At 35.2% G+C, this 25,679-nt stretch overlaps 1 protein-coding gene across 1 annotated transcript in view; it reads right to left on the bottom strand.

The window, feature by feature from the left end:
• The window catches only part of LOC103608553 (vacuolar protein sorting-associated protein 13B-like), a 63,129-nt gene that overhangs the window by 28,769 nt on the left and 8,681 nt on the right, over positions 1-25,679 (bottom strand). The window contains 1 exon segment of the mRNA XM_008592975.1: positions 16,060-16,203. Within this exon segment, the coding sequence (XP_008591197.1) occupies positions 16,060-16,203 (144 nt within the window).

The raw sequence follows: 25,679 nt of genomic DNA, 5'->3' as shown, positions 1-25,679 counted from the left end.
CTCTTTTAAGGAGATGGACATTACAAGAAGAAAATAAATAATGAGGTAAAAACACACATCGTATTTCTTATTTCTTTTTTAAGGACAAAAGAACACATTTTTGCTTGAAAGAAAAATGCATATGTGGAGTGAGAGATCAAAGATACCAACACAAAGGGTAACTGGTGGTACACTGTGTACCATTAAATCATAAATCAATAGTAACACTATTTTATAATATTCACAAGAATGGTGATAAATTTAATTTTTCTATTTTATATATATATATTTTTTTTTTTCCTTTTTGTCTTTTTTCGTGACCGGCAACGGATCGCAACCCTCAGTGTCGCGTCCATACCGGACCGGGACCGGCTACGGGATCGCAACCCTCGGTGTTGCTCCCGCACCTCGCTCAGCCAGTGAGCGGCCGGTCTGTATGTGGGATCTGAACACTCAGCGGGAGTGCCGCCGCGCTTCCCAAGCGGCGCACTGTAGCAGTGCGCCACCGGGCCGGCCCTCTATTTTATATATTTGAAGAGAAAATTTGAAGAGCAAATAAAAGCAATGACTCAAAATACCAATCTAATAGAGTAGTAAAGGCAACAAAGAACCTTGATAAGATCTTCTTTAGAAAACAAAAATTCTTATTCAATACCACACTAAGAGAAATACAAAATAATAAAAGTTGAATCTTTTACAAGATAGCATAGCTTCAGATACATTAGGAAAAAAAATTGTTTAAAACTTCACAAAAGCAAAAAGTAAAAGATTTGCTATTATAAACAACAAATTTTCTCATAAACTTTTGTTCATTTTAAATTAATGCAAAGCAAACATCACAGTGTTTCATTCCATAAAACGACTTCACTACTCAATCTTTATAATGACATCTTCTGTTAATTTCAGGGATGTTAGTCTTTAAATACTAAAAGACTACTACTGTGAATAAAACCTTACTGTAATTACTTTTAGCTCAACTTACATCCTTTAAAATATCCAAAGTCATACACTTCTGCACAACGTTAACATTAAAAGCACACTATTAATTTCTGAAACATGTGGCTGTCTCAAAAGCCCAGAAGTAAAACATGTTCATTAAAGAGATGTGAAAAAGTTCCAAGTGAACTGCCAAAACTAGCATAATTATGAAAATATTTAACACTGAAACCATCTGAAATCACATACTGTATATAGATTACAGTGATGTCATAATAAATATTCCAGCCAAAATGCACTAAAACTACTGCACTCCAATAAATCTGGCATACATGAGATGACAAACATTTTAAAGCAAAAGAAAGAACAAGTTATTTTTATTTTGCTTTTTAAGTTATTAGCAGCAAAGAGGGTTAAAGTAAGTAAACTAAACATGAGTTTTCAAATAGTTAAAAAAAAGTGAATAAAGCTTCCCTACAAACTAAATGTTTATATTATTCAAAAGAAAAACAAACTAAATAACTTTGTTTGTTTAAACAAAATTTATAATAGATCTGAAATTTAAGTGTGCTTAAAAAATGAACATTAATAATGGTACCCATAGGAATCAAACATTACCAAATATGTGAACACTTCTTTCTTAATTATAGTTTGGAAATTATAAATACATATATATTATAATTAGAAAATAATCCTTTTGGTAATTTGAAATTATCTTCATTTCAATTACATATTAATTGTATCAATTACAAGTAAGCTTCCATTCAAATTCTGCCCCAACCAAATTAAATAAATAAAAATAAGGCAAAACAAGAATAATTATAGTATTTACTATTTAGATCGGAATTAGTTCCATCATGAGTTTTGAGTTCATAATCTGCCTTTAATCAGTAGGGATCACTTTGGATTATTACACATTTTTACTTCATTGAAAGCCCCCAATTACTAATAAAAGAAACTCTGTTCTCAAAAATATTAGCTAAAATATTTTGAGATAATTTTTAACCCCAAACACATTACAATTATATCTTTCTAATTCAGATTGCAATTTTTCCAAAATGTCGGGAAAGTATATTTCATGGCAAAAGAATGTTTTCTCTTGGGGACCACATAGCTATTTCTGAAAATACTGCCCTTTGCTCCTCATGAAACAGCAAGAATGTCATTTCCTTACAAAAGTTCCTAACAGAGGGAAAATGTGGCAAACACTGTATGTAAATAGATCCACTACTTTTACATTGACAGATCTTGGGTTCCAGTTGCATACTTTTCTCTTTAACCCTTAGAGAGCTAGTCAATTAAAACTTGAAAACCATCAACTCCCAGATTCACAATGGTGTGAATAAGATTAAGGACAAAACTTAAAACAAGTAACTGAATCATTTCAAGTCCTTGTCTAAAAACAGAGCAAGAGGTTAAGATCCAAGAATGAGATGAAATAAAGAAGGAGAAACTGAACTGTGGAACTAAGAAGTGATGTGTTCTATGCTCTTCAGCCTTACAGCATCAAATTTGGTCAGCAGAAAAGGACTAAGGTTCACTTGGCAGCTCTGGTCACCAATAGGCTCCTAACACAGTGAAAAGGGGTTGGAAATGAACTTAGGTACTTACATTCACCTCTATCCTCTCCAATAACAAGTATAATGGCAATTGTCAAATGTAATAAAAATCCCTAAGACTGACACTGCATTTCATAGAGTCAGAGAGCCAAATAAAGTCACAAACTCAGAGCCACACTTTGACAACACAAGAGAGAGCCAGGGAAAACAAATTTACTAACTTTCATGGTAAAAATGGGCATCTCTGGCTCACTTCTACCCTGACAGCAATATTAATAAACTTAATTTTAGTTATTAAAAAAAATACCAAGCATGACTTAAAAAAGGAGGAATATGTAGCACCAATTCTCTTCACACCTCAACACCATAGTGGAGGCTGCTTCCATCTTCTCTCCCGTCAAGAGTGGAGATAAGGAATTATCATAGACTGAGAAAAAAGGGAAGAGTTGACTCTCCCTTGCATTCTTTTACTTTATCATCTCAAAAGAAGGAATAACTAACCTGACTGACCAAAGATGAACACTGATTGTGCCACATTTTAACACTAAGAGATTATTGTACTTACTGTAAACACTTTGGTGTCATGGCGCCTTTCCTCTATATCTGAGATCCATGCTACTGAGTAACAGGATCAGATCCATTTTCCCCAAATGACTCAACTATTAGCCATCTCATCTGCCTTTTTTTATTTTTAATTGTACATATTTGTGGGCTACACTGTGTTGTTTCTATATATGCATATATTGTACAATGATTCACTTAGGGTAGATGGCACATCCATCACCTAAACATTGACCTTTTCTTTGTGATGATTACATTCAGGATCGTCTTTTCTAGCTATTTAGAAATATCGCATATAATATTATTAGCGATAGTCAGCCTAGAACACCAGAACATATTCTTCCTATCTACCTATAACGTTGTATCTGTTAATTCACCTCTTACCCCACAACCCCCTTCCCTTCACAGACTCTGGTAACCACTACCCTATCCTCTACTCCTACAAGAACTTTTTGTTTTTCAACCTAAACCTCACATCTTGTATTAAAATTAACTCAAAATATCAGACATAAATGTAAAACCTAAAACCATGAAGCTTTTAGGAAAAAAAATAAGAAAATCTTTCTGAACTTGGGCTAGAAAAAGAGTTCTTAGACATGACACCAACAGCACAATCTATACAAAGGGAAATATTGATAAATCTGACCTAACCAAAACTGAAACCTTTTGCTCTGTGACAGGCACCATTGAGAAAATGAAAATTATAAACTAGAAGAAGATATTTGCAAAGCACATATATAACTAGAACTCATACCTAGAATATATAAAGAACTCTTAAAACTCAACAGAGAAAATAAACAATCAAATTAGAAAATGGGCAAATGACATGAACAAACATATCACTAATACAGGTGGCAAATAAGCACACAAAAAAGGTGTACAATATTATTATCCACATGGGAAATGCAAATTAAAACCACAATGGGGGGCCGGCCCGGTGGTGCACTGGATAGTGCGCCGCTTGGGAAGTGCGGCGGCGCTCCCGCCCGAGGGTTCGGATCCCACATACAGACCGGTTCCCGCTCACTGGCTGAGCGAGGCGCGGGAGCAACACCGAGGGTTGCGATCCCGTTGCCGGTCCCCGGTCCGGTACGGGGGCAACACTGAGGGTTGCGATCCGTTGCCAGACACGGAAAAAGACCAAAAAAAAAAAAAAAAAACCACAATGGGACATCACTACATATTTATAAGAATGCCTAAAATAAAATATAGTGATAATACCAAATGCTAGTGAAAATATAAAGAAACTGGATCATTCATACACTGCACATTTAGAATGCATGGTGAGTATAGCTACTCTTTAAATCAGTTTAGCAGTTTCTTTTAAAACTAAAAATGGGCTTAGCATAGGACCCAACAAGAGCACCCTTTGGGCATTTATCCCAGAGAAATGAAACTGTTTGCATAAAATTTGCACATAAATGTTCATAGCAGCTTCATTCGTAATTCCAAACACTGAACACTATCAAAAGGTCACCCAATGGATGAAAGGTTAAATAACCTGTGGTACATTCAAACAATGGAATACTACTCAACAATAAAAGGAAATGAACTACTGATATACACAACAACTTGGATGAACCACAGAGATTTATACTAAGTGAAAAAAGCCACCCTCAAAAGACTACATACTGTATGATTCCATTTATCACTTATCATAGCATTCCTGAAATAAAATTATACAGAATGAGAACAGATTCAATGGTTCTTATTTTAGTGGCCAGGGTTTAGGGATGGGGAAGTGGGATGGTATAGTTACAAAGGGGTAGCACAAGGAAGTTTTGTGGTGGTGGTATAGTTTTGTATCTTCATGAAACTACACATGATCAAATGCAAAGAACACACATACATGCACACACACACGAGTACATATTAAATGAGTACATATTTAAATGGCGAAAACTGGATAAACTCTGCATTGTGCTAATGTCAATTTCCTTTGTTTGATATTGTACTGTAATTATTATACAAGATGTTAACCTGGAGGAGGCTGGGTTAAAGGATACACAGAAGGTCTCTGTACATTTCTTTGCAGCTACTTGTGAATCTATATTTCGAAATAGTTTTTTTAAAACCAAAAGAAAAAAAAGAGAGAGAGAAGGAAGAAATGAGAATAAACAGTTCTTTCTCAATCATGTACACGTGGAACATTCTCCAGAATAAACCATATGTTAGGCCACAAAACAATTCTCAAATTTAAGAAGTTTAAAATATCTCTGACTACAATGGAATGAAACTAGAGATTAATAACATAAGAAAAATTGGAAAATTCACAAGTATGTGGAAATTAAACACCATAATTTTAAACAATCAATGGGTCAAAAAAGAAATCACTAGGGAAACTAGAAAATACTTTCAAATGAATGAAAACAAAATACAACATATCAAAACTTATGGGATGCGGCAAAAATAGTATTCAAAAGGAAATTTGTAGCTATATAAGCCTACATTACAAAAGAAAAATAATCTTAAATCAATGACCTAGCCTTATACATTATTAGAAAAAGAAGAGCAAACTAAAAAAACAAAAACAAAAAAAGCCAGGAGAAGAAAAGCAGAGATAAACAGACTTAAAAAAATAGAAATCTGGGCCAGCCCGGTGGCGCACTGGAGAGTGCGCCGCTTGGGAGCGCGGCGGCGCTCCCGCCAAGGGTTCGGATCCCATGTGGAGACCGGTTCCCGCTCACTGGCTGAGCGCGGTGCGGGCGCAACACCGAGGGTTGCGATCCAGTTGCTGGTCCCCGGTGTGGGCGCGACACCGAGGATTGCAATCCCGTTACCAGTCAGTAAAAAAGACAAAAAAGGAATAAAATAAAAAGATAAAAATAAATTAAAAAAATAGAAATCAATAAAACCAAAATTTGGTTTATCAAAAAGATTATAAAGAAAAAAAAGGACAAACCTATATTAGCTAAACTAATAGTAAAAGAGACACGATGCATATAAAATCAGAAATGAAGGCTGAAACAGTACTACTAACCATGCAGAAAGTAAAATAATTATAAGAGAATACTACAAACAATTATGTCAACAAATTGAATAACTCAGATTAAATGAATTCCGAGAAACACAAGTTCCCAAAACTAACTCAAGAAGAGACAGAAAACCTGAACAAGCCAGTAACAAGTATAGAAATTGAATCAGTAATCAAAAAACTCCCAACGAAAAAAAACCCAGGAACAGATACCTTCACTGCAGAATTCTACCAAACATTTACAGAAGAATGAACACCATTTCTACTCAAATTCATCCAAAAAATAAAAGAGAACAGAGTATTTCCTAACACATTTTATAAGACCAGAATTACCCTGATACTAATGCCAAAGATACCACAAGAAAACTATAGTCCAATATCTTTATGAACATAGATGGAAAAATTATCAGCACTCTGAAGGGATTATACACCATTAAAAAGCGGATTCATCCCAACTTGCAAGAGTGGTTCAATGAAAGAAAGGAAAAAAACACAATTACTGTAATATACCACATTAACAGAACAAAGGGGGGAAAAATCAAATAATCACCTCAATTGATGCAGAAAACATATCTGACAAAATTCAACTCTTTCATGATTAAAAACACTCCGCAAAGAATAAAAGGAAACTTTTTTAACATGTTAAAGGACATTTATAAAAAATGAAAAGCTGACACCTTTCACCACTACAGCTTTCTCTCTAAGATCAATAACAAGACAAGGAAGCCCACTTTCACCACTGCTATTCAACATTGTACTAGGAGTCCTAGCCAGAGCAATTAGACAAGAAAAAGAAATAAAAGGCATCCAGTTGGAGGGGGGAAAGTAAAACTACCCCTATTTTCAGATGACATGATTCTATATATAGAAATCCAACAAAATCCACCAAAAATTACTAGAGTTAAATAAAAAGCAAATCCTAAAATTAATATAAAACTGGAAAGAGTCCCAAATAGCCAAAACAATATTTAAAAAGAAATACAAAATAGGAGGACTCACACTTCCTGATTTCAAAACTTACCACAAAGCATAGTAATCAAAACAGTATGGTTCTGACTTAAAAACAGACATATAGACCTATGGAATAGAATTGAGAGATCAGAAATAAACCCTATGGCCAAATGACTTTCAACAAAAGTGACAAGACCATCAATGACCAAAGATAGTCTCTGCAACAAATGGCAGTTGAGCAACTGGATAACCACCTGCAAAAGAGTGAAGTTGACCCCATATACAACACATCATACACAAAATCTATCAGTCCATACACAAAATTTAACTCAATATAGATCAACAACCTAGAACTTTTAAACTCTTAGAAGAAAACATAGGGGTAAATCTTCAAGACCTTAGATACAGCAATGAATTCTTAGATATGACACCAAAAGCACTAGTAGTAAAAGAAAAAAATAGATAAAGTGAACTTCAAAATTAAAAACTTTTACACATCAAAATATATTATCAAGAATGTGAAAAGAGGATCTACAGAATAGAAAACATTTGAAATTGTATGTCTGCTGAGGACCTAGTATTCAGAATATTGAAAGAATTATTAAAACTCAAAAATAAAAAGACAAACTGGCTGAATTTTAAAATGGCCAAAGACCTCAAAGCCATTAAAATGGCTACTATGCACATTAAAAAAATGAGAGAAACTAACAAGTGTTGGTGCAGATGTGGAGAAACTGAACGCTAGTATACTGTTGGAGGGAATTTAAAATTGTACAGCCACTTTGTAAAACAGTATTGAAATTACTCAAGGAATTAAGTATAGAATTACCATGTGATCTAACAATTCTACTTCTGGGTATAAACACAAAAGTACAGAAAGCAGGGTCTTGAAGAGATACATATACATCCATGTTCACAGCAGCTACTCACAATAGCCAAAAGATGAAAGCAACCCAAGTCTCCATCAATGGATTAAAGGATAAACTAAATGTGGTATATACAGGCAATGAAATACTATTCAGTCTCAAAAGATTAGAAAATCCGGTCATGGGCTGGCCCGGTGGCGCACTGCTACAGTGCGCCGCTTGGGAGCGCAGTGAGCCTCCCGCCGAGGGTTCGGATCCCACATACAGACCAGTTCCCGCTCACTGGCTGAGCGGGGTGCGGGCGCAACACCGAGGGTTGCGATCCCGTTGCCGGTCCCAGTCCGGTACGGGTGCGACACTGAGGGTTGCGATCCGTTGCCGGACACGAAAAAAGACAAAAAGGAAAAGAAAAAAGAAAATCCAGTCATATGCTAAAACATGGATGAACCTTGAGGACATTATGCAAAGTGAAGTAAGCCAGTCACAAAAAGACAAATACAGTATGACTCCACTTATATACAGTACTTAGAGTAGTTAAAATCATTGAGACAGAAAGTAGAATGAATGGTGGTTGCCAGGGGCTAGAGGAAAGGGATGGGAAATTATTTAATAGAATCAGAGATTCAGTTTTGAAAGATGAAGAGTTCTAGAGGTCAATGGTGGTGATGATTACACAATATGAATGCACATAATGCCATTACTCTGTACACTTAAAAATGGTTAAGACAGTAAATTTTGTGTTATGTGTATTTTGCGACAATAAAAAAATTGGGAAAAAAAGGTCAAAGGACTTGAATAGACATTTCACAAAAGATATACAAAGAGCCAACAAGCACATGAAAAGATAATCAACATTATTCGTCACTAAGGAAATGCAAATCAAAACCACATGAGGTACCACTTCACACCCACGTGGATGGCTGTTATCAAAAAAAAAAAAAAGGAAAATAAGTGTTAGTGAGGATATGGAGAAATAGAAATCCCTGAACACTGCTAGTTAGAATGTGAAATGGTGTGGCCATTTTGGAAAACTGTTTGACAATTCATCAAAAGGTTAAACAGAATCACCATACGGCCCAGCAATTCCACTCCTAAGGGAAATCAAAACATATGCCCACGTAGAAACCTGTACATAAAGTCTTATAGCAGCATTGTTCATAACAGCCAAAAGGCAGAAACAACTGAAACGTCCATCAATGGATGAATGAATAAACAAATTGTGCTATATACATATAATAGAACATTACTCAGCCATCAAAAAGAAGTACTAATACATGTTACAACTTAGATGAACCTCAGAAACATTTTGCTAACTGAAAGAAGCTAGACACAAAAGGCCACATATTGTACAATACCTTTTACATGATGTATCCAAAATATGCAAATTCCTAGAGATAGAAAGCAGATTAGAGGTTATCAGGGGCTGGGGTTAGGGTCAAGGGGAAGTGATTACATATACAATGGGTTTGGGGTATTTTTAGGGATAAGGAAAAGGTTTTGAAACTAGAGAGAGCTGGTGGTTGCACAACATGTGAATACACTAAATAACAGTGAATTGAACATTTTAAAATGGTTAATTGTATGTTACATAAATTTCACTTCAATTTAAAAAACACATTTTTGGGGGGGCCGGCCCAGTGGCGCACTGGAGAGTGCGCCACTTGAGAGCGCGGCGGCGCTCCCGCTGAGGGTTCGGATCCCATGTGGAGACCGGTTCCCACTCACTGGCTGAGTGCGGTGCGGGCGCAACACCAAGGGTTGCAATCCAGTTGTCATGTGGAGACCGGTTCCCACTCACTGGCTGAGTGCGGTGCGGGCGCAACACCAAGGGTTGCAATCCAGTTGTCGGTCCCCGGTACGGGTGCGACACCGAGGGTTGCAATCCCGTTACCGGTCAGTAAAAAAGACAAAAAAGGAAAGAAAAAAAAAAACACAGTTTTTAACTCTCTAAAAAAACAAAGAAGTGGTATGACTACAAAGAAAATGAAAGAAAGGACAGTAGGTAGACAGGGCTACATGGTTGAGACAAAGTACTTTTCCCAAAGATAAAAAAGAAATAAGCACTTAAAATGATGATTGCAAAGTGCCAACAAAGCAGATGAGAGAATAAAGAGAAGGGGGGTAACTGCTGAAGTGAAATACCTGAGATACAGAGATGGGATCCACAATAAAAGGAATATTTCAGGGAATAACAAGGTCCACAGCATGCACATAAAGGGACTGGCTGAAATAGAATAGAAATAAAGTTGATAGAGTTAAGATCAAGGGATTGTGTTGCTAGAGTGCAGCATAAGAATCCACATGGACACTGAAGTGATCCCAAATGGATGAACTTCAATTGGGAAAAAAAGACTGAACCAGAAAACAAAGTTTCAGTCACAATGGGGGAGAGACCACTAAGTCAACAGATGATGGCAACAAGTAAATATAAAAGATTATTATACAGTCAGATGGCATGAGCCTCAAAAAATTAGAAATATTTGCGAGTGTGGAAGAGTAATGGTCGGAGGCAGTCCAATTAGAAGACTATTTATTGTAACATTCAAGCAAGAGATAACAACAACCTGATCAGTGAGATGGTAAACACAGATTTGAGCCAAGCTAAAAGAGAGGTGATACCTCCGTTACAGGCAAAAGTAAAAATGTACAAATTCTCTAGATCCCAGAAAAGTTCTACTAGGTAAAGTAGGTAGGTGCTTGTATAGAATCAAAGTTTTACCTGTCTACTCTATAGTGGAAAAAAGAATTCTGAAGCCCTTTGTCACAATCAAATATTCAAATTAAAACAGTTGCCTCATATATTTGAGTCTAATTTGATCTGACACAGACTTTTTAGAAAAAACAAAGATTATAAGATGAAACTATAAGATGAAAATATAAAAAGACTTGAAGGAACACTACATAAAATGGCTCAGACAAGAGTAATACATCATTTCTGGATCAGGTCACCTTAATCTACAGACTGTTAGGACCAAAAATTTTACTCTTATTAATACTTGAAATCAAACCAATCCTGAATGTGTTCAACATTTCAGCCCCAAGAATTACTACCAACCTATGCAAATGTAAATATGGTATAGAAAGATAAAGCAAATATATTACATATGACTTTTCCAGACTTAAAAAAGAGAATTTTTTCAGTGAGACTACAGATGGCAGTTTAGGGGAACAGTTCATCAAATACTGAATGACTGCTGAACATCTGAGAAAAATCTTGGAGGAAATTGATTTGGTGCTGAAAGAACTTAGAAGATAACATAACCACATAGGATAAGAAATTAGGCATATATATTGTGGAATAAATCTAAACACCTAGACCTAAACCTACTATTCAACCAAAATTTGATTAAAAATAAACTGGCTTATTGGTTTCTGACTTCAAGTGTTTAGAGAGGAATTTGTGCCTATGGGAAACAAAACTAATTTTGAATTAAAAACACCAAATGTGCAACTATTTTTACTTTTTTGGTTTAAATTCTAGCTGAACCTGTAGGTACATGCGATAAAGGCACCTCAGGTTTTGAAAAGACTTGACAGAAAATTTTGTAATCTTAATGAACCAAACCAACAATTAAGAGTTATGCCAGTAAAGAAATAAAATTAAAATTGCAGAAATAATTTTAAAAGAGCTAAGTTAAAAATGAGATAAGTGGTAAGAATACATAGGCAAATAACATGTTTCACCTACAGTGAAACTCCAAATTATTTATTTCCCCCATTAAAACATTTCAAAACAGATTTACAAGATAATCTCAGATTTTTCTTTAAGTTAAATGTCTTAGAATATTTAAGATACATAAAAATAGAAAAGGGATCTGAACCACCTTAATGTTTGCTGCACCTGACTAAAATGAATACTTAATTTATTAGAAGAGTTTGACAAATACCCATTAAAAACAAGAAATTTCGGGATCAAATTCATCTATTTAAAATTTCTTCACCGAAACAGATAATGTTACATCAGACAGAAATGGTGATTTAGTTTATTCCTCTCTCAGCTGAGAATGTAAAGGGACATTTACACCCACTATCATCTCTCCTCTATCACTATGTTACTTGGTTGTGATATTGTACAACCTCTCCACTCTTCTGTCCAGTACCAGGGCAGATTCCTAAACACCGTCAGTGACTTCTGGCTCCACCTTTGCTGACTCTTCCATTCATCTTCTTTGCACAAAAGGTCAGAAGCCCCACTTGTCAACTTTATTTCATCATTCCAGTTACAACACCAGAAACAAGAATTTAAACCCAAGGCCTGAAGTTTACAGGTAGCAGATATGGCCAATGGCTAGAAATTACCTAGCTACGCACTCCACCTAAGATATTCTTCTAACCAGATTATAATGATAAGAAATTATTATAAAGGTCATTAACAATTATGTGCTTTTTGAGCTCTTACACAAGTAAAAGTACCAGACTACTCATCCCCTTCACAACAAATAGTAGTTCTCCAGTGGGAATAGACACTAGTCATAATTTATAGGAAACTCTTGTACCTGCTATTATCATCACCACCATCATTAATCTATAGCAGTGGAAATGAAAGAATCAACAAAAGTACAATAAACTCCAAAGATTAAATCAGCAATTTTGAGCCCCATCTGAGTTTCTGAAAAGGTAGTTAGATTAATTCAGTCTCCTTTAAGGAGCCTAAAATACTTTAATTAAAAAGAAAAAGAAAAAGAAAAAAGGCTATGAAAATACTGCAAATAGCCCTACCAATACCTCCTCTATCATAATAGTACTCAAGCTTCTAGGAGAGAGTATTATACTTCTCTATTCTTTTTGAAACTACCTAACCAATAAAGGATTTTCATAGCACCTAAAGATGAAAGGAAAGAAGACAGGAAAAAGTGCCCTGTAACTCCAGGCACTTAACAGAGTCAAAACGTACATAGATTAACAAAAAGCTTAGTTCTTTAACTCAAGTCAATAGTATTTTAAAGTCCTGGGTTAGGTTCAAAGGATTTTTTTTTTATGAATAATAAGTATTACTTTTATAAACAGACTTATAAATAAATACATTTGCTAGGTTAAAAGATTTTAAACATTTACTTTTTAGGTGGTACAAAAACCAGAATAAATAAGTAGTCTAAAAACAAATTTACTACTCTCTTTAAGTTGAAGAAGTATTTTTGCAAGCAAAGAAAGCATATCAATCATAGAATTAAAAAAACTGTATAGAGCAAATCTTGCCCTATTTTGCAGATGAGGCCCACAGAGGTTGAACAAGCAAGAATACGAAAAAGGAGAAGAGTACATAGTTAAATCTAAGTTACAGATAATGTTCTAGCTTTTTTTTTTTTTTTTTTTTTGTCTTTTTGTCTTTTTCCGTGTCCGGCAACGGATCGCAACCCTCAGTGTTGCCCCCGTACCGGACCGGGGACCGGCAACGGGATCGCAGCCCTCGGTGTTGCTCCCGCGCCTCGCTCAGCCAGTGAGCGGGAACCGGTCTGTATGTGGGATCCGAACCCTCGGGCGGGAGCGCCGCCACGCTTCCCAAGCGGCGCACTATCCAGTGCGCCACCGGGCCCACAAGTATTTATTACATTAGACCAGAGTGGACATAATGTATCATTAATCAAATTGTGGATCTGAGGTCCAAAAAAGAAAAATAATGGTTCACAAGTAACAAATCCACATAATCTAAAGGTGGACACAAGAACTGACATAGATATGTCTCTCTCAGAGAAAATAGCAAATACTTAATAAATATTTTGAGTAAAATTTCAATATAGTAAAAATAATTCAGAGTGAACATCATGGTGGACTTTATTTTATTTAACACAATTTGGTCACCTTAATCTAAAAATCTCTATAATTAAAACTGATTGGGCCAGCCCGGTGGCACACTGCTACAGTGCGCCACTTGGGAGTGCGGTGGCGCTCCCGCCGAGGGTTCGGATCCCACATACAGACCGGCCGCTCACTGGCTGAGCGAGGTGCAGGCGCAACACCGAGGGTTGCGATCTCGTTGCCAGTCCCGGTCCGGTACGGGCGCGACACTGAGGGTTGCGATCCGTTGCCGGTCACGAAAAAAGACAAAAAAAAATAAACTGATTACAAAGACATGTTAAAGCAGATCAGAAGAGTCACAATCATTACAAATCTTTTTCGAAGCGGTTTTGCTGAGAAGATTATATAAATATCTCAGCAGTGCTTTGGTAGAACTAAACTGAACATTACAAATTAAACATGCTCTCTTATCAAGGCATTTAACAATATTGTACATATTTTGTACAATCTTATCTGAATTAAACCTCATATTTCTATCTTTTAGTCATATTTTAATACATTCCCATATATTAATAGTACTTTTTTTTTATACATCCATCTTAGGGTACCCATAAAAGGTCCTATCACTTAACCTAAAATCCCACCCCAATTATATCTAGAAAATATGTATTTTCTTCATTGTGATTCTACAGTGCATAACTTAAAATAATTTATATATAAGCTTATTCAGTTTTACTAGTACATGTAATTTTTAACTCAATTATATACCATCCTAATCAAAGCATAAAATAGGAAAATAAACTATTTTAAAATGTTTCATCTATAGTATTTTACTCAAAATTTAATTCTAGTCAATAGCATAAACCCGAGTGTTGCTCTCCAGGGGTGCTCATTGTTAAATAATTTGTCCAAATGTCAACTGCAATTTTTAAAAATCCTTTCTACCCCCAAGTTTTAAACATCTGTAAAAAATACTTGTTTTGAAAGTGGTTTACATTCATGACACTTGACCTTTTGCTGTACACACCACAAAATTCAAGTCTCAAATACCATGCAAGCAGGAAATCTGATCATTCCTGCAGTAGCCACCTGGATGGTCCAATATCAAATATTAGTTCTAGGCTGCACTAAGTCATGTGTTACAAATCTTTTTCTACAGCCTCTATAATTAGTTGTAATTTGCCTCTTTTAAAATGTGTTTCTTATGGGACATCTGGCTATGAAACTTCCACTTTCCCACTGAAAAAATACTTAGTGTCTGGATTTTTTTTTTTTTTTTCTTTTAATATGGAGCACTGCATGGGTGGTATAACCAAGTCCAGACTTTTTTTAAAAAATAAAATTCCAAGAACAGATGATGATTAAGAACCATTTAAGTATTACCAAATATAAACGTAAAATAAAACTTTGTTGCAATACAACTATCTACAGATTTCTAAATCAATCTCTCAAATACTGAAAATTCACAAAATAAGTTTTCATGGGAATATAACATCAGTCTATTTACTTCCAAGAACTATGTTAGTTAATTTAAACTGGAAACTGCAGGTTTGGAATCAAAGATTTCATAAATGAAAAAAAGATCAGAGCCCAATGCATTGATACGACACTTAAAGTATCTACCTAAAAAAATAGGAAATAATTTTAACAGTTCATAAATAACCCTAATTTCACAGGGACTGAAGTTACTCATATATTTATGATACACTAAAATTGCCTTTAGGTTCTCATGAAATAGTCATTTTACTAATATGTATCAATTCACTTGGTTCTAGACAACCTTCCATAAAACTTATATGTTAAATGTATGCTAAGAAAAAAGTAATAAAAAAGAATGACAGACACACTACTTTTTTGCAAGATCAAGGTAGGAACATTCTTCACAATATGCTGTTCTCCTGTCCTATTTGCTTCCTAGATTAGAAAAATTTTGATCGAAACTCCTTAAAACCAATATTACAACTTCACAAAAAACACTAACAGGAAATGTAAGATGAGTAAGAGAAGAAATAAATAAGACTAAAAAAAAAAAATCAGTTTCTGATACCAAAACTTCAAAAACAATGAAATTTGATGTAAAAATTAATACACTTTCATCTTCCCAAAAAATAACCTGAGAAATTTTCTCCTGATTGAGAACTGTCATATAAATAAAAATTCATACAGGTTCTTTGAAAAAATTCAAAAATCTAAACCTAAAAATTGGACATGATCAGGCTCCACTTCTATTACAGATATACGTAATAAGCAATCTACATGATACTTAGGAGGGCTATGATCGATTAAGTAAAATCAGTATGAAAACATCCTTTAGATACTTTATCCAAATTTAAGAACACTCTTTTGCAAATAATTACATTGCTTTAATAGGTATGAAATATATAAGTTAAAAGTTGTTTATGTAACAGCTGACATATTCCAAAAGTTAAAGAAATGTCGAATATTAATAACTATTAAGATTAGTTAATATAAATAACTAGGTTCAACAATTTCTTACCTGTATTCCATCCTTAAGTTTCAAAATGCATTCCATCGTATTGATGGTAATTACCACTGGTTCTGAACCCAATTTTGTCCATGGTACATGAATCCTCAATTCATGAATATGTCCACTTAAAAAAGTAAATGGTAATTTCAGTTCCTTAAAACACAAAACATTAAATAAAAATTAGTAAATGCTTAATATTTTTCATTCTACTATCCAAATTCATTTCTTAATAGAAAAATGAAATTTCCATTATAAAAATATTTGGGGAATAATTGTTTACCAAAAAGTAGCATCAAATAACTTGCTAAACTATAATGATAAACTACAAAAACTTATTGTGCAAGTTACACTTAATAAGTTAGTTAAGCTCTCTAGGCCTCAGTTTCCTACTCTGCTGAATGGAAGTAATATACAATACCCGGTATATGACAAAAGCTCATATATGGTGTTTATGGTAGTAATCACAGCAGTAGACAGCATCAGTACTTGAGATAACTACAACGGTATTTTCTTTTACTCTCTAAAAATAAAGTGTCCTAAAAATGCGTTTTAAACTAACAGAATAGGAGTGTAAGGCAAACAAAGGCAGGATCAATTGAAGATAGGAGAATGATCTGACAAAATAAAAATTGACTAACCTGAAAAAAAGACATATTGTGCTTCACCTAATTAAGACTGTACCTGGATACTATTTGGTCATGAATTTTAAATGTCTTCTGACTGCTTTCCATTATTACAAGACAAAAAGTTAGAAATGAAAACAAATTTCCCCACAATCACTTTATACTAATTTGTTTCCCCTTCCAGATAAAATTTCTGTTAGGAATCAACAAAGGAAGAAAAAAAGAAATTTCATTTCCGTTACACTTTTCCAGTTACTGTAACTGTATCTGTAAAAGTTAATATAAATATTAAGCTTTTCATTCCTTTTTTAGCCTGTGTAATTGGTTTAACAACATAGTACCAATATAGCTAAATATAAGCAGTATTGCAAAGTGGTTAAGACCAATAACTCTGGAGCCAGCAGTCGTGGATTTAAATCCTCTCTCTGCCACTTACTTTCAATGACACTAGGCAAGACGATTAATGTATCTATGCCTCAGTTTCATTACCTGTAAAATTTCCACAATAATAGTGTCTTTTGAGGGTTAAATAAATTAATTTATATAAAATGCTTAGAACACTATCTTCCTTATAGAGAAATTGTACTATTATTATTATTACAAAAGTGTGGGCCTAAATTATCCCTTCAACCAGAGTTTTTTTCTTTTTTAGAAAGGTCAGACTACTAAAAAATCTATTGATACTACTCTATACTAATGGAATGTCACAATTTGTAAATATTTCTCATTATTACGCTATTTTTAAATTATGCAGTAATTTTTTCAAGCATTATTCTGCTGGCACAAGATTATTTATTTAAGAGTGTCTAACAAAGACAACATTTGGCAAGCACTTACTATGTACTAGGCACTATTCTAAGCACCTTACCTGAATACAATCATTTAATTTTCATGAGAACCACAAAAGGTAAATACTATTATCAACATTTTACAATAAAACTGGCACAAAGGGTCAAGTAATTTCCCAAAATGAATCATCTAGGACAGCCAGTACTCAAAACTGAGAAATATGCCAGAGCCCTTGTTCTTAACCCCTATTATATTGCCTGTAGACTTCTATTATAAGCACTGAATATGTTTCCACTGGCTATGCATCTACTTGGGCGATGAGCAAATTACATTTCCACCTCTACCACCCCCTGACCTCTGCAACAATGGTACATTTGTGCAATGGCTACCAAAGTTGCAGTCTATGGGCACAAATCAGATTTTCTCAGGGAGAAGTTAAAAGACACTTGAATCAAACTCAATAACTTAGGGCCGGCCCGGTGGCACACTCGGTAGAGTGCGGTGCTTGGGAGCGCGGTAGCGCTCCCGCCGAGGGTTCGGATCCCATATACAGACCGGTCCGCTCACTGGTTGAGCGAGGTGCGGGCGCGACACTGAGGGTTGTGATCCCGTTGCCGGTCGCGGTACGGGTGTGACACTGAGGGTTGCGATCCCATTACCGGTCACGAAAAAAGACAAAAAAAGGAAAAAAACAAAACAAACAACAAAAAAACCCTCAATAACTTAGAATTATCAAAATGCTACTAATCAACTGAGCTAGTACCCAAACATTAACAAAAGACGTGGCTTTCTACATTAGAACATGGAATTTTGAACCATATGGCAAATGTTGGAGGTCCAACTGAAGTTCAACAGTTACTTATCAACTGATTATGAGCAAGGCAGTTTCCATTTCATCATCAAAGAGTGTTGATAAATAAATAAGAACACATATATACCTTGTAAAAGGCAAAACACCAATGGTTATTATTATAACAAATGAATCTTCCTTCAGGTAGCAAAAACAAATGATTTTCTTTTCATTCCTTTTCCTTTCCAAAATATAACCCTATAACTTTTAAAAATACTTTATTTACCTGTAACTTTTCAGAAATATATTTTGTAAAATGCATCCCTAAAACCAGAACATCTATGACTGTTCAAAGGACATTAGTAGCAAAGAATTTAAGAAGAGGGTTGAATAGCTCTCAAAACCCTAATTCTAGTTAAGCTATTACAATATATTCTAACACACACAAAAAAGAAATACTTTAAAAATGAATATAACAGGCAATGAAAGCAAAAATAGACAAATGGAACTACATCAAACTTAAAAACATCTGCACAGCAAAGAAAACACTCAACAGTATGAGAAGGGAACCTACAGAATAGAAGAAAATATTCACAAACTGTATATCTGAGCCGTTAATATCTAGACTATATTAAGAATTCCTATACCTCAGTAACAGCAAAAAACCAAACAATCCTATTTTAAAATAGGCAAACAACTTGACTAAGTTTTTCCAAAGAAGATATACCCAACAGGCATATGAAAAGATACTCAACAGCACTAATCATCAGAAAAATGCAAATCAAAACCACATATCACACCTGTTAGGATGGCCACCATCAAAAATAATAATAAGTGTTGACAAGGATGAAGAAAAACTAGAATCCTTGTACAATCTTAGTGGGAATGTCAAATGGTATTGCCACTAAGGAAAACAGTATGGCGGTTCCCCCCCAAAATTAAAAATAGAATTACCATATGTGCCACAAATCCCACTTCTGGCTATATATCCAAAAAAATTAAAAACAGGATCTTGAGATATTTACACACCCATATTCATAGCAGTATTATTGACAATAACTACAAGGTAGAGACAACCCAAGTATCCATCAATGGATGAATAAACAAACAAAATGTGGAATGTACATACAATGGAATATTATTCACCCTCAAAAAAGAAGGAAATCCTGTCATATGCTACAACATGGATGAACCTTGAAGACATTAACCTAATTGAATAATCCAGTAACAAAAAAATATATATTGCATAATTTCACTTATACGTGGTATCTAAAGTTGTCAAACTCTTAGGAACAGAAAGTAGATAGGTGGTTGCCAAGGGCTACAGGGAGAAAGAAAAGGGGAATTGCTCGATGTGTATAGTGTTCCAGTTTTACAAGATGAAAAAGTCATAGAGATCTGTGACACAACAATGTGTATATAGTTAACACTACTGTACTATACACTAAAATGTGATTAAGATGTTAAATTTTATGTTATGTTTTTACCACCAAAATATATATACACACACACATAATATACATACATATATGTCTATATATGTGTGTGTATCTTTATGGGACAAGACATTTAAGAATTCTGAGTGAGGAACTCAGCAAATCCTTTCCCCACGAAGCAATGATAAAACAGGACAAAGTTGTCAAAAACAACAGAGACCTCAGGGGCAATAATGGAAGGCAGCCTGAGATCATAATATTCTTGAGGAAAGCAAAACAAAAGACCAAAACTTAACAGAGAGATCTGAAGAACAAGACAGTCAAACAGGGGATTGCTAGGATCTCTCATATCCCTGGTAGTCTAGAATGTTGTATGTACAAGGTTATGCTCAAAAGACAATGGATAGGGCGCTAGCAAGCTACTCATTCCTGGTTGACCATGAGGCCTGTAAACATGGAAAGTAAAAAACAAATCAGACTTTTAATTCCCTGACTTTTAAAGCATTATCCAATACATGTATATATACCATGCCAAAAAGTAGAATCCTTACTAGTTCAAAGGTTCAAACAACCACTAACCAATCAATGACTGATAACTAAGTCATAGTGACCCAGGATAATCCCTAGGAAGCCAGGCTTAAAAATAGAAAGAAGAATTTGAAAACTGAGCAGAGACATCAGAGGGCACACACTTCAAGGAAAATAGACACCCCAATATTGGTTCAGGCAAGTCACTAAAAAAACAAACAAACCAGCAACAACAACCATACCCTACCAGGGAGGAAATCAGAATCCAGAGTTGATACAACATATTATCCAAAATGTCCAATTTTCAACAAAAAAACTATGAGACATGTAAAGCATACAGAGAAAAAAGTAGTCAATAGAAACCACCTCTTAAGGAGCTCAAATGCACAACTTAGTATGCACCAAGACTTCAAAACATCTATAATAAACATCTCCAAAGAAATAATATTTAAATAATTAAGGGAACATATGACAATATTGATTCATCAAGTAGAAAATACCAATAACAAGATAGAAGTTGCAAAAAAGAACTAAATAAAAACTTGAGAATTGAAAAATGAAAGAAATGAAAAGTTCAGTAGAAGAGCTCAACAGTAAATATGAGTTGGCAGAAGAAGAAAGAATCAGTGAATCCACACCCAGACACATCGTAGTCAAAATGTTGAAAGCTGGAAGTACAAAAAAGAAATCTTAAAAGCAGAAAGAGAAAAACAATTTGTCAGGTACAAGGAAATTCTAAGTAGATTAGCAGCTAGCTTCTCATTACAAACAATAAAGGCAAGAAGGTGACGCAATGGCATATTCAAATAATGAAAGAGTAACTGTCAACCAAGAATTCTATACCTAATGAAACTATCCTCCAATAATGAGGCAAATTACATACATATCCAAATAAAGAATGAGATAATTCATTGATAGCAGAATATTAAAGGAAGTAACACCAAATGGTAAAGCAAATCCACTCAAAGAAACAAAGAGCATCAATAAAGGTAATTATGTTGATAAATATTAAATAACAGTATAAATGCTGTTTTCTCCTTTCTTCTTCTGATATAAAAACCAGTTCCATAAAACAATAATAATAAAATTGTATTGTTGGACTTATATGTGACTGTAAAAGCACAAAGGAGGGGGAGAAAATGGAGCTTTAGAAAGTCTCTGAATTTTAATGGAATAAAGTTAGCATTAATCTCAAGTAGTTTGTGGTAAGTCAGAGGCACACTGTAATCCTTTGAGCAACCACTAAGAAAATAACTCAAAAATAATTTGAAAATCAATAAAGGAATTAAAACAGGACACTAGAAAATATCTACTTAATGCAACAGAATACAGTAAAAGAGTATCAGAGGAAAAAAGACATGAGACACACAGAAAATAGCAAGATGACAGACAAAAATCCAACCATATGAATAAAAACTTTTACGTGTGAATGGATTAAACACTAATTGATAGACAAAGATTGTCAGACTGGATTTAAAATATTACAAGATGTAACTATATCCTCTCTACAGGGGACACACTTTAGATTCAAAAATACAAATGGGTTGAAAAGAAAAAAAAGATATAATTACACAAATAGGAATCATAGAAAGCTAGAGCAATTATACTAATATCAAACAACATAGACTTTATGGAAAAAGTTACTAAAGACAAAATGGGATACTTTATAATGATAAAAAGGTCAATTCATGAAGAAGATACATAAAACATAATGAGCACAGCAACAGAGTTCCAAAATACATACAGCAAAAACTGACAAAACCAAAGGGAGAAATAGACAGTTCAACAATAATAGTGGAAACTTAACTACTTACTGTAATGAACAGAACAACTAGACAAAAAATCTGCAAGGACATAGAACACTTAAACACTATCGACCAATTAGACCTGACATCTATAGATGTCCAACAACTCTATCCCAACAACTGGACCCCATCCAACAACTGTAAAAGTACACATTCATCACAATAGAAGTTAGAAAACATTTGAACTGAATAAAAATGAAAAAAAAATATCAAAATTTATGAGATGCAGCTAAAGAAATTTATAGCTGTAAATGTCTATAAAAGAAAAAAATAGGCGAGCCTTGTTTCCGGGGGAAGCCAACACCTGCTTGCCCACCGAGGCCAAGTTTCCTCACCTGTATGAGGAAGATAAACCTTACCTGTGTCTCGAGGATCTTGTGAGGACTGAAATGACATGAGTGTGCAGGGCACGTAGAGTTGCTCAATCAATGTACCTTGCTCTCCACTTTTGAGAGGTTAAGTTTAGATCAGAGAGGTGCCCAGCTGGAGAAGCCCGAGATCCACAGAGACCACACACCCTGCGGTGCCAGCGCACAACCCAGCAGGTAGGCCTCGCCGCCACTACCTGACTCCATCCCTAGCCTGGCCTAGTGTACACCAATCAGAGAGGTGCCAGCTGGAGAAGCCCAAGATCCACAGAGACTATGCACCCTGCGGTGCCATACAAATAGAAATAAAAAATGACCTGGAATAGCTATTTGTATATCTGATAAAAAAGACTTAAAACTAAAAACAATAAAAAGAGATAATGAGGGCCACTACATAATGATAAAAGGATACATCAAGAGGAAATAACAATCATAAATATATACGCACCCAATGTCAGAGCAGCCATATTTATAAAGCAAACTCTATTAGACCTAAAGGAGGAAATAGACACTAATACCATAATAACAGGGGACCTGAACACCTCACTCTCAACATTGGACAGATCATCTAGGCAAAGAATCAGCAGACAAACACAAGACCTGAACAACACTTCAGACCAACTGGACTTGGCAGATATCTACAGAACATTCCATTCAACAGCCTCAGAATATTCATTCTTCTCATCAGCACATGGATCATTATCCAGGATAGATCATATGTTAGGTCACAAATCAAATCTCAACAAATTCAAAAAAACTGGAATAATTCCATGTATTTTTTCAGACCACAATGGATTGAAATTAGAAATCAATAACAAATGAAATTCTGGAAACAATACAATCACATGGAAATCAAACAGCATTCTACTTAATGACATACGGGTCCAAGAAGAAACCAAACAGGATATCAAAAAAATTATTGAAACTAATGAAAACAATGATACATCATACCAAAACCTGTACGATACTGCAAAAGCAGTACTAAGAGGGAAATTTATTGCATTAAATGCTTACTTCAGAAGAATGGAAAGATGGCAAGTGAACAACCTAATACTTCTACTTAAAGAACTAGAAGGGGGCCAGCCCGGTGGCGCACTGGAGACTGCACCGCTTGAGAGCACGGCGGGGCTCCGGCCAAGGGTTCGGATCCCATGTGGAGACCGGTTCCCGCTCACTGGCTGAGCGCGGTGCGGGCGCGACACCGAGGGTTGCGATCCCGATGCCAGTCCCCAGTGCAGGCGCGACACCGAGGGTTGCGATCCCGTTACCGGTCAGTAAAAAAGACAAAAAGGGGAAAAAAATAATAATAATAACTAGAAAAACAAGAACAATCCAAACCCAAAGTTAGCAGACAGAAAGAAATCATTAAGATCAGAGCAGAACTTAATGAAATTGAAACCCAAAAAACAATACAAAAGATCAATGAATCAAAAAGTTGGTTTTTTGAAAACATAAATAAAATTGACAAACCATTACCATGGCTACCGAAACAAAGAAAAGAGAAGACCCAAATAATAAAAATTAGAAATGAAAAAGGTTATATTACAACTGATAAATCTGAAATACAAGGAATCATTTGAAACTACTATAAACAACTATATGCCAACAAATTTGAAAATCTGGAGGAAATGGATAAATTTCTGGACACACACAAGCTACCAAAACTGAGCCAAGAAGATGTAGAAAATCTGAACAGACCTATAACAATAAGAGACTGAAGCTGTTATCAGAAGGCTCCCAACAAAAAAAAACCCAGGACCAGATGGATTGACAGCATAATTTTTAAAAAAAACATTCAAAGAGGAATTAACATCAATTCTCTACAAACTATTCCAAAAGACTGAAACAGAAGCAGTTCTACCAAACTCACTGTATGAAGCAAACATCACCCTCATACCAAAACCAGTAAAGATACAACTAAAAAAGAAAACTACAGGTCAATATCCTTGATGAATATAGATGCAAAAACCCTCACTAAAATACTAGCTAACAGAATACAGCAACACATATGCAAAATTTTTTTTTTCCTTTTTATCTTTATTCGTGACCGGTAACGGGATCGCAACCCTCGGTGTCGCGCCCGTACCGCGACCAGCAACAGGATTGCAACCGGCAACGGGATTGCAACCCTCGGTGTCGCACCCGCACTGCGCTCAACCAGTGAGCGGACTGGTCTCTGTATGGGATCCAAACCCTCGGAGGGAGCGCCGCCACGCTCCCAAGCGCCGCACTCTACCAAGTGTGCCACCGGGCCGGCCCTGCAAAATTATACAACATGATCAAGTGGGATTCATCCCAGGGATGCAAGGTTGGTTCAACATACGCAAATCAATAAACGTGATACACCATATCAATAAAATCAAACACAAGGACCATATGATCATCTCTACAGATGCTGAAAAAGCATTTAATAAAATTCAACACTCATTCATGATAAAGACTCTCTATAAGTTAGGTACAGATGGAAAGTATCTCAACATAATTAAAGCCATATATGATAAACCCACTTTCAATATCATCTTGAATGGGGAAAAGCTAAAAGCTTTTCCTTTAAGAACAGGAACTAGACAAGGATGCCCACTCTCACCACTCCTATTCAACATAGTGTTGGAAGTACTAGCCAGAGCAATAAGAGTAGAGAAGGAAATAAAGGGTATCCAGATTGGAAAAGATGAAGTCATACTATCCCTGTTTGCAGATGACATGATCCTATATATCGAACAGCCTAAAGCCTCTACAAAAAAACTCTTGGAGTTGATAAATGATTTCAGCAAAGTTTCAGTACAAAATCAACACACAAAAGTCAGTAGCATTTCTACTCTCCAATAGTGAACATGCAGAAGAATCAAGAAAGCTTACCCATTTACAATAGCCACCAAAAAAAAATTTTGGTGGAACAGAGTTAACCAGGGATGTGAAAAATCTCTATAATGAGACATACAAACCACTGCTGAGGGAAATTAAAGAGGACACAAGAAGATGGAAAGATATCCCATGCTCTTGGATTGGAAGAATCAACATAGTGAAAATGTCCATACTACCCAAAGTGATATACAAATTCAATACAATCCCCATCAAAATTCCAATGACATTTTTCTCTGAAATGGAATAAACTATCCAGGCATTTATATGGAATAACAAAAGACCACGCCTAGCCAAAGCAATGCTGAGCAAAAAAAAATAAAGCTGGAGGCATAACACAACCTGACTTTAAACTATACTACAAAGCTATAATAACCAAAACAGTATGGTACTGGCATAAAAACAGACACACTGATCAATGGAATAGA

Source organism: Galeopterus variegatus, unplaced genomic scaffold (assembly GCF_000696425.1).
Source record: "Galeopterus variegatus unplaced genomic scaffold, G_variegatus-3.0.2 Scaffold8554, whole genome shotgun sequence".
Taxonomy (NCBI): domain Eukaryota; kingdom Metazoa; phylum Chordata; class Mammalia; order Dermoptera; family Cynocephalidae; genus Galeopterus; species Galeopterus variegatus.
The sequence above is the reverse complement of the archived record's forward strand: the minus strand, read 5'-3'. Positions and strand labels throughout refer to the sequence as shown.